This window comes from Phaethon lepturus, unplaced genomic scaffold (genome assembly GCF_000687285.1).
Source record: "Phaethon lepturus isolate BGI_N335 unplaced genomic scaffold, ASM68728v1 scaffold21122, whole genome shotgun sequence".
Classification (NCBI taxonomy): domain Eukaryota; kingdom Metazoa; phylum Chordata; class Aves; order Phaethontiformes; family Phaethontidae; genus Phaethon; species Phaethon lepturus.
The window spans coordinates 76,922-87,432 of record NW_010522945.1 but is presented as its reverse complement, the minus strand read 5'-3'; the positions used below and the strand labels follow the sequence as shown (position 1 = coordinate 87,432).

The 10,511-nt window shown below is 48.9% G+C and overlaps 1 protein-coding gene across 1 annotated transcript in view; it reads right to left on the bottom strand.

Annotated features, from left to right (window-relative positions):
- Positions 1 to 2,562: 2,562 nt before the first annotated feature.
- NOTCH2 (notch 2) overlaps positions 2,563 to 10,511 on the bottom strand; it is a gene marked incomplete at its 5' end in the record, with an annotated part of 75,165 nt that continues 67,216 nt past the window's right edge. The window contains 4 exons of the mRNA XM_010281991.1: positions 2,563 to 4,334; positions 5,230 to 5,327; positions 5,841 to 5,988; positions 6,348 to 6,649. Of these exons, the coding sequence (XP_010280293.1) occupies positions 2,991 to 4,334; positions 5,230 to 5,327; positions 5,841 to 5,988; positions 6,348 to 6,649 (1,892 nt within the window). The remainder of the gene's footprint in view (positions 4,335 to 5,229; positions 5,328 to 5,840; positions 5,989 to 6,347; positions 6,650 to 10,511) is intronic.

The window sequence follows — 10,511 nt, the reverse complement described above, 5'->3', positions numbered from 1 at the left end:
CCGTTTCAGAAGCTGGCACCATCTTCATGCATCAGCTGCCAAGCCAAAGCCAGGGAGGCACTCAGCCCCGGGGACGAGGGTCCTCCTCCCAGCTGCAGGAACAGAAACAGCCCAGGACATGAAAGGGCAAGTGAATCCATGGCTCCACTAGCCACCACCTGACCCACGCTTGCCCGTGACCTTTCTGAAACCACACAAAAGCCCTAGCCTAGTTACAGGCAAGCAACAGCTCTTATTCAAAGCACCTCAGCATGGCCTCATCCCAGTCCCCCGTCCTTCCCAGCAAGCCCAGCTGCCTGGCTGCTGGTTACTGCTCCCTTCTCAGCTAACCAAGAGACCCAGAATCCTGCTGCTACGCACCCAAGGAGCTCCCAGGCACAACTCCCTCGGATGGAGCGAAGCGGTGGGGTCCGTGCGCTGCTGAGCTACAGCACAGAGCACCCTTAGCCCCAAAAGCTCTCACCTGATGTGGATTACGGAGGTCCTACCGAGTCCTCCCTTACCAGGGGGCTGCACAGCTGTTGAACACCGATGATTCCTCTATAATCCAGTGGCTGTGCTGTGATAGCCAGGAAGACAAACGAAAACAGCAGCACACAGACACCGGGCACATACTCTTTTATTCTGGGGATAAAAATTGCTTATACATTTTGCAGCAACTATTTTCATAAAAGACTTTTATAAAAAATGTAAAAATAAGCAAATATTTTCCATTATTAATATAGGAAAATGCTGCTGTGTGAATGGTTACTCTACAACTTATGAGATAAAATACCACCTTAAGGAGATATTATCTTTACAAGTAGTTAAAAAAAAAAAAAGGCAGAGGGCCATCATATTAACATGCCAGGCACGAAACTGGCTTCATTCCACAGAAAGCACTCCTCTTGTAAAAGGTAGCCACATATATAAAAAGGCACTTGGTTATTTGGGGCTAATGAGGAAAAGCCCTTTGTTTCTTTAGCATTGATGTAGCAACACTTCATTATTTGCAGTGAAACATGTACCTGGACAGACCTCCAGGAGCCTGTGGGCTCCCACCTGGAGATCAGAGTCGGTTGCAGCTAAACTTCACAGGACACACTGCGGCGAGCGTGCCGGGGAACGCTGTGCGCGTCGTAAAAAGCAGTTAACTTCAGAATTAAAAACTTCAGCCCAAAACGACGGCCCCGGGAACCAGCTCCTCCTGAGGCCCTGCCTTCATGTACCATTGAGTCAAATCGAAAGAAAAAGCTTTTACTCTTGATTAGAATGGAAAGAAACATCAGAGAAAATACTGTACATGGTAGGATGCTGAATGGCCGCTGCCTCGGAGAGGAGCAGCCTTCTCTGTCCTTTGGCGGCAGCCGACAGCCCCGATCTCTTTGGAATGCGTGTCTGCAGGGTTCCCCCGAAGAGGTAGGAGCAAACCATCCCTAGAAATGTTCATTTCGGCTGCTGACTGGTTCAGAGCCCTCCAGGGAAGCATTACTCTTGCGGACAAAGCAGAAAGAGCGGCTGTTTGTCTAAGGTCAGCGACAGCTGGCTTCCGTAACTCCAAAAATATCGGGGGGAGCTGCAGTACAAATGGCACTACCGTCCCACAGGGCAAGTGGGGCACCTCAGTTGGGAAATCTTGATACAGGCTGAAGCTGAGAGCAGAGGACAGCCCCAAACCTGTTAATCAAACTGCATTAGGCAACGGTTTCCGAGCTATTTGGTCTGCCGCTTAAGCCCAGCTCCTGGCTTCAGGCATGCTGCTGCTGCTGGAAGCCTGCTTGGGAGTCAGTGCTGCAGTCTCCTCGTTGGGAAGGGAAGACAAGGCAGCCCTGCCCCAGGGCTGGAGCAAAAGGGAAGCTTTTCAAAGGGCTGGACGCCGTTCCTGACACAGAAGGACACACTGCAAACACGTTAATGACATCCTCGACACTTCTTTATAATACCATAAAGAGGCAGCATATGGTATCTGGAGGACAGGACACACAGACAACCCTTGGATGGAGGGGCGGGGAGTACTGTGCAAGAACGCTGGGAGCTTGTGTTACCAAGTTCTGAAACACTCGTGCTTGTCCCAAAAGTTTCCCAAAGGGCCTGTATCAGCTGCAGGGCATCTCTTCCCACACGGGAGCCCGTGAAGGCGGTCACGGACACACCTGCCAGGACAGGGGCACGGGGAGGGTAGTTGTCAAAATGGTCAGGTGTGTCTCAGGGAAGGCGTGCAACACAGGAGAGATGTGCCTACAGGCCACCGCAGGCGGAAGACCAGGTCAGACCAGCGTTTTTTTTTTTTTTGTGAGGGGGTGGGGAAAGACCTACGAGAAGACTATATGTATATATAATCTCATAATACCTGGGGTCAGGCAGTGAGAACGCTAAGGGGTGTTAGTGGGTCTGTACAAGACAAAGGCTCTTGAAGAGGAAAGGATGAAGCTGCGTGACAGAAGGTGTCACTTGACCTGCAGGTGTTTTGGGAAGTCCGGCTCGCTTGCTGAGCAAGAGTGGCCGAGGGGGGAGGGGGGTAGGAATGTGGGTGCAGCTCTGAGCTGTGTCAAGACAAGGCAACTTGAACTTGAGGAGAACTAGTAGAAGGTGCTTCAGAGAGAGGTTATGTGGGTAACAAAGGAATAACAAAATAAGGATACAAAGCTGGTTTTGGCTAAATTTCTGGAGAAACGACCATGAGATGCATTAAGCTGACGAGCTGTCTCCCCAAAGAAATGGTGGAACATATTTAAAAGCAGACTGGAGAATCCAGTGTAGACAGCAATCACACCCAAGGTGCACGGCAGTTGGTTAGAAGTGACCCAGCTGGTCTTCTCCACCACCAGCTTCTACAGTTCTCTGCTTAGCGTAAAAAGAATACAAGCCTACAGCGACCACAGTCCCTCCAAGGAAATAACAGCCTGGGCTCATTAAGACTCTTGGATACTAAAATGGTTCTTCATTTCCATCCTGGAAGACCTTCATGAGTTCTGGAGTCCACTTTAATGGGGTTTCACCTTGGCCAGCCTTCAGGCATACACCTGCATGTTGTTCCGCTGCTGCTCTGTCATGTGAGCGGCCGCCGGCCCGCGCTGGTTGTTACTGGGACTGGTTGCCACATCAGACCAGTCAGAGGCAGAGTGTGGGGATGAGCTTGACCACTGGTCTGGAGATTCAGGTGACGGAGTCAGGTACGGGTGCTCCCCTTGTAAGTGCCGGTTGTGGCTAGGAGTCCGTTCTGTGGCCGAGGAGTAGCAGCTGTGCTGTGACGGAGGCGTTGGGTACTTCCCCATTGAGCTCTGGAACTGGTGGTAGGCCGGGAGGACCGTTTGAGCCACTTGCCCGTCCTGCTGAGGGATGGCAGCCATGGAGAACGAGGCGCTGGGCAGCTGAGCTAAATCTGGTATCTGGTACATGGAGCTAAGAGGACCAGCCATGTTCTGAGCGCAGTTTGACTGGGCCTGCTGTGGCAGTGCTTGCTGGTTTATGCCACCTTTGGGAACCAGCTGGAAAGTCATGATAGGGGGGAGAGACTCCCTGGACACTCCCATGTGCTTTGTATCTGCTTGAACCAAACCGCTCTGCTGAGAAACACTGGGGTGTGAATGCATCACCTGCGGCACCATTCCAAACATCTCGTTGTACTGGGACTCGTTCACCTCCATACGGTTCATCCATTCGGTGGAAACGTTGGCTGGCCGGAGCCTGCCAAGCCCACTGTTAGGAGGGGTGGTTCTGTGCTGCGAAAGCAGCTGGCTGACAGACGGGAGCACGGTGCTGGATCCACGTCCCAAGGGCTGCATCTCATGGAGGTTGGAGAAGGACATCGTGTGTGCAGCCTGCACCGACGGAGCGGTCAGCAGTGAGCTGGGCGACGAGTGTAACACCCCCGGTGACGGCATCACAGGAGACGATGTTGGTTCGGATGCAAAAGCATGGGGCGATTCTAGGGAATCAACGGGTGACAGGGTCACTGAGCTCTCCGAAAACTGCCCTTTGCTCTCGCTGAGAGACTTCTTCCTTCTCCTCTTTGCATCTTTGGTGAGGTTCGTGGGCATGATGCCTTTGGCGTTCGGTTTTCGTGACTTCTTGCTTAACGAAGCATGCTTCAGATTGAGGAAGGACCTATTGGGGCCACAGATGACCGGGGAGAGGGCAGAGTTCAGCATGGCACCAGGGTGCCCAGCGGGGCTGTGAGCCACGTTGTACTCGTTGAGAAGCTGCACTATGTCGTGGTGCATCCGGTCCTGGGCCACGTCTCGGGGCAGGCGGTCCATGTGGTCTGTGATGTCTCGATTGGCAAAATGGTCCAGCAAGATTTTTGCTGCTTCAAAACTGCCTTCCCGAGCGGCAAGGAAGAGTGGTGTCTCTTCCTGAAAACAGAGGGAATAAGTGTTTTAGTGGCTTCACTGTGAGGGGACTGACTTACAGCCAACACTCTCTTAACAGTGCGGCAACACCTGGAAGCACTGTTTAATGCAGCGTCGCATTAATTGTCTCCAAGAACAACCCACCCTGAGAGGTGTGCACTGAAAAAGGCAGATTACAGGAGATGATTTCGTACATGGCAGTGGAGCACACAGGCTAAACTATCCCACCAGGAAACGCACTATTCTGCCATGGGTCCTTGGAGGAGCTGTGAAAGCACCTGGTGCCTTTCTCCCATTGTCCCCTATGAGGGAAAGGTACGAAGGACTAAAACAGACCAGTAAGGAACTGCAGCTTGTTGGTTAGCTCTAAAATCCACCGAACAATACATAATAATCCAAAAAAGAAACTCTAGGCCGAGGAAGGAAATCAAGGACTAAGACACAGCAAAAACTAGCAGTGAAGCTACTGGAGGTCTGCACAGTGCAGACTCTCTCAGAGGGGCTTCTCCCCTATATATCCACCCAGCATTGAGAACCCTGGAAATGTGACAGGACGTGACTGCTGCTCTCTGCTAACAGGAATCCAGCTACCTGACACCAGCAGCACTTCACCCTGGTGCTTTCACACACCATTGACTGTGTATTGCATTCTATTTCTGCAAGAAAAGCAGGACAGCACTGATGCCCAGGACTTGGCCAGACAAGGAAGAGAATTGCTCTGCCATATCAGAAATCCTACAAGGCATCCAGCACTTGGGGAGAGTTCCAGTCATGGTCTGCGTTTGGAAGACCTGCACTGAGCACCCAATATAGAAAATCTGAACGTAGCTCACTACCAATAGCAAAGAGATGCTTTGAGTTGGGAAGCACAGCCATGGTGAGCACACTCAAACTGTACCTTGTTATCCTGCATGTCTCTGTTGGCTCCATTTTTCAGCAGCACTAGTGTTGCTTCCACGTTGTTGACAGCAGCAGCCCAGTGAAGTGCAGATTTACCTGCAGAGAAACCCAACAACTTCAGTAACAAACCAAGGAGCTGTTTTCTAAAGCACCAAGATGGACAGAGTACACTGAGGGAAGAAAGCAACTGCAGTGCAGCTGACAGCACATGAACATGTCCTGAAGTCATGTTTACACTTTGGAAATCACCACGCTGTGACATACCCCTATATTACCAAGATGCAATGGGACTTTCAGCACTTGCTCTGGGATTTTTTTACTTTTATTTTTTAAATTACGTATCCACAGAATCATATCTGCAGTCCAGAAAATCCCAGCATATCCAACCCCGTATTTCTTCTGCTTCTCTTCCAGGACTGTCTAACCAAGCCACTGTGCAGCAGCCTGCAGTCCATTACTGCTGGGAGGACATCCACAGGAGACCCTGGTGTCTCTGATTTAGCTACAGGATTTATGAGCAACCCACACTCTGGGAGGGCAGAAGCCCACCCATCCTTGCTCACACCATGACAAATATTTGCCCAGCCCAGTACATCATGTTCACATTACCGTGGTCATCTACGGCGTTCACATCTGCCTGGCAATTAATTAGCTCGGCCACCATTCCTTCCACAGCCAGACGTGCAGCCAGAATTAATGGGGTTGTTCCATCATTCATCCGAGCATCCAAGTCCGTCACTCTGTTACGGATCAGGATCTGGACAATGGGGGAAGACAGATTTTTTTCAATACCACTACAGACAAAAACTGAGGATTTGGCAGAAACTCAAGTGAAACTTTCTAATTAAAAACCAGCCTGAGCACTGAAATGCAAGGACCCAGATAATAGGCGACAGGGGCAAACAGACCAAATAAATACATGCCTGATGATTCATGCATGTTGAGTTCTTCAAACTATGAATACCTGAGGAAACTGGACATAAAATACAGTTTCACCTGGCCATCACACGGTAGAAGGCATGAGAGCAAGGCTGTGAGTGAACAGAGTGCAGCTTGGGCTGGCTCACATAATTACAGAGCACAGCTACTCTAAAAGGGGTTCTTCAGTTGCTTTACCTGGAAGACACCCTGGGCGTCAGCAGCTACAGCTGCGTGCAGGGGAGTCCGTCCCATGTTGTCCCGTGCATTAGCATCTGCACCAGCATCCAGCAAACGTTTCGCAGCATCTGCTCTCGAGTAACGGGCTGCTAAGTGCAGTGCCATCTCCCCAGTGCGGTCGGTTTGGGCCTGCAGGTTGGCGCCTTGATAGATCAAATCTGTTATTATATTTGCTGAGGAATCTTCCGCATCCTCATCATCCTCGCTGATATCAGAGCTGCCCACACGCAGAGATGCCAACATAAGTGGAGTACATCCATCTGCAACAGAAGAGATGCTATCATAGTAACCTGACGGTGACAGCAAAGGGAAGGGAACCCTCTCACAATCCTCTCCCCTTGATCACCTACAGCTACAGACAAACTCACCAGTCACTATAACCCAGACCTGTTCTCTTATCTTAAAGCCCAATCGAGTTAGTGAGTTGTCTTCCTTCCAGTCAGGACTTTAATACCTATTGCAACCCCAACAGATACTTCTCAAATAAGTAAGAGCATTAAACAAAACAAAAAAAGTTTGTCACTAAAGCGGAAAACTTCCTCAAACCATAAAGGTTACCTAAATTCCTAGAGAGAAGCAAGGGCTATAAAAATGAAAGATTTCAGATGACTAAGTGTAACTATTCATGTAGATGTTGTAATCACATACCTGGGGAAAAGAAAATTGATAAAGAAAAATTATCGGACAACTAGCCACTGATTACTGGTGGCATTTTGCAGATATTAACCTGAAGTGAAATGCAGGCAAAAGCCTTCATATCTATTACACACCAAAGTCTTCATAAGAAGGACCCTGAAGTGACAGTCAAGCAGTCAAAGCTGAAAAACTCCCCATGACAACTGCCTGAACCAACCTCATCTTGCTTTCGATAATGTCCATGACCAGAGCCCTAAACAAGCACAGTCCATACTTTCACAGAAGTGCACCACGTAGAAAGGGACCATAGAACAGGATCTAACCCAGCGTTATTTGCTGGTGTACCAGTAGCATCCTACACAAGCGCAATGCTTTGCTCCGCACGCACCCCTCCATCACAGCGTGGACTGCTCACAGATACAAATTGCTGGAAGTCTCACACAGCTTGAGTACTTTGGGAGATACTAAGCTCGCGTCTCTCCACAAGTCTCCAGTGATGGGCTCACACTGATGGGACATCCACAAAGGCTAAATTCACATTCATCCAACCAGGATCCTTGCATTGCCACTAGAAGGAGAAAGGCTCCTCCAAACCTCTAATTTAACTTAGCTCCCTTGGACGAACCTCCCTTTCTCTCTGCCGATCAGAGAGGGCGGTCCAGGAAGACTAGCTCATGCTGCTGATTTTTCACCCTTGTTAATACCTGCCTCGATGCAGTGTAATTAAGATTTAAAACACCTCCACATACTTTCAGCAACCCATCAAATGCCAAGTCCTTCAGTTTCAGCAGACTCCGAACATTACAAGATATTCATTACCTAAAACCAAAGACTTCAACTGTACACACTAATGCTTGCTTACTGATTTTACTGGTTTACTCCACACACATCACAGGCACCTAGAAAGCAAGAGGGACTAAGATGGCAGCAGGAGTGAACCACTCTGTGCTAAGCGCCCCACTGGAGCTCTGCAAAGGTGAACACAAATTTTGCTTCTCCAGTGTGGCTTGCTAGCAGAAATTCAAGACAGTCTTTCAGCAACTGCTTGATTTATTCCATGGATAAGTAGGGGACCTTCCTGGACACTACAGACAACAGCTTCCCTGCCTGCAGAACTCTCGATCTACAGTGCACCATCTACACTGAATGAAGAGCGTGAGCCCTGCAGAAAGCCGTATGGCAGAATTAGGATTCTGTGCAGATAAATAAGGTGATGATCTCCTATTGAAAGTAATATACAGGGCAATATTGCCCTGCTCCCATTTCCCAACTTCTGATCACATAGCTTTCCTGACTATATTCTAAGGCAGTTCCAAAACTTTCTAGAAATCCGTCCTTCTACCACAGGGAACAGCATCGAGCACCAGCAGAGATCAGGGCTGCGGCCTCCAGGTCTGCTCCCCAGCCAGGCTGGCAGCAGCAGCGTGCAAGCTCCTCCTAGAGGCTCGCAATCACAGGACACACAGGCTTTCGCCGAGCTACTTTCTCAGGATTTGTTGGACAGCAGCAGTGTTGACGTATGGGCCTGGGTTCAGTTCCAAGATCCAGTCCTGTCTATAGACCCTCTTGCCTGTTGTCCAAGGCTATACCTCCTTTTGTGCTTCTCCCTCCCACTGCTGGCTCTGCTTCCTTGTCCCAAATGAATACTTCTCAGTATTCAAGTCAGGCTGTGGTCTCCTCCGTACTGCCTGAACACAAAGAGCGGGGAGACGGAGCACAGAAAGGAGCTTTCCTTTTCTCCAGCACCACAGCCCTGGGAAAAACACTCGCAGGAAAGGTCTTGCTTGCTCAATCACTGCAGTTGTCCTGGACGGATCATGCCTCTATAGCGACACAGCTATAGTATGCATTAAATCCTTGGAAAAATTAGCTGCCGCCCTCCAAAAAGCCTCTCAGGTATGTGCAGCTCTTTTCAGAGTTTTGTAAGTTAGCCACACACGAGTAGTTCCAGGAGGCTAGCAAAAAGCACATGCAGCTAGACTGTCACAATTAAGTGCTTGATGGACTACTAGAAAAAAAGCCATGGACACAATGTCTTTTTTCCTCCTTCCAGCTTGTTCTCTGAAATAGCTGGAAAGGAACCCAAAAGGATCCAGCTGGAGGCAGACACACAGCATGGAAAATTCCAGTCTGGACCACTGAAGTTTTAGTAACTGAAAAAGAGAGGCATATAATAGGGACAGTTCATCAGTTTTAATTATAGGTGGTGTTACCAGTTATGCCTATAATTGCATTACCCTGGTTACACACTCAAAATAACTCCAGTGAAAAGAATGTCCTCACCACTCTGGGGGACACAGAGAAGGAACAGCATGGGGAGATGAAGGTGACAGCAGCATTTTACAAAAACTCTTCTGTTTGCAGTCTTTCAAGACGACAGCCCTGAGTAAATGTAAAATTCTGAGCAAGATGATAAAGGCAGAAGTTCAGACAGGTACAACTGAAGGACTCATATATTGAATATACTGAAAGCTGGGATGGAAAAGAACCCACTGGCAAAGTCTTTAGGCAACCCAGTAGGAGATTGGACCTCTTGGATCCTCCTAAACTTGAGAGACCACAGAAGGTGCTGGATTAAGAGAGGGAACAACCCCTCGGTACGCCAAGGCCTTTCAACTTGCCTCTCCTCTCTCTAGAAAAAACGATGTCTACTGTTCTACCTGCCACCTGGACCTGTGGCCAGGATCAAACTCACCCAGCTTCAGATGGCTCCAGCCCAGACACCTGCACCTAAGTCAGTCAGCCTCAACACCCTTTGTAATTAGGGGCAGCGAAGCATTACTGGAGCGTGAGCCATCTAGTTTTCAGGAGACTTCTGCCTGAGACAGAGATGAACTGCCTCTCAGAAGTGCCTGTTTCTTCCCTCTGCCTGCAAAGGAAGAGGAAGGTGGCCAGGGCAGATGAATAACTACATTAACTGTGAAGAATCCCACCCCTCCTTACTAACCTATTACTCCAGTACTTCTCAGACTTTTAAAACTATTTCTTCCCTTAACAGTAACTCTGCTTCTTGCTTCTGATGCCACAGAGGGAGATAGCTTACAGCAGCTTGCTGCAAGCTTCACAGTTGCATCTGAGTGGCAGGAAAGCAACTCACAGGTCAGTGTTATTCCATGGCTATTGTTGGACAAAGCTCTGAGTGAACGTGGAAATAAGCAGTCTGAAGTCTTAAGAATGTTATTGCCTGCACTTGGAAAGCTTTTGCCCTGCCACACATAGCTTCAATAGGGGAAATAAAGAAAAGCTTAAATTTGGCAGAAACTGATGGTTTATGTTCTCACACTCAATACACAGAAACTCCTCCTTCCCTGTGCTTTGCATTTAGGAGAGCTAACGGGTCAATGAGCAGAAAAGACAATAGACGGAAACTGAGAGAATGGGCCCAGTCATCATTAAATTGCATGGAAATATTCCCACAAAATTGCATGGAAATATTCCCACAAAATCCAATAAAAAAACAATTGCAGCATCGCCTCTCTGCGTATG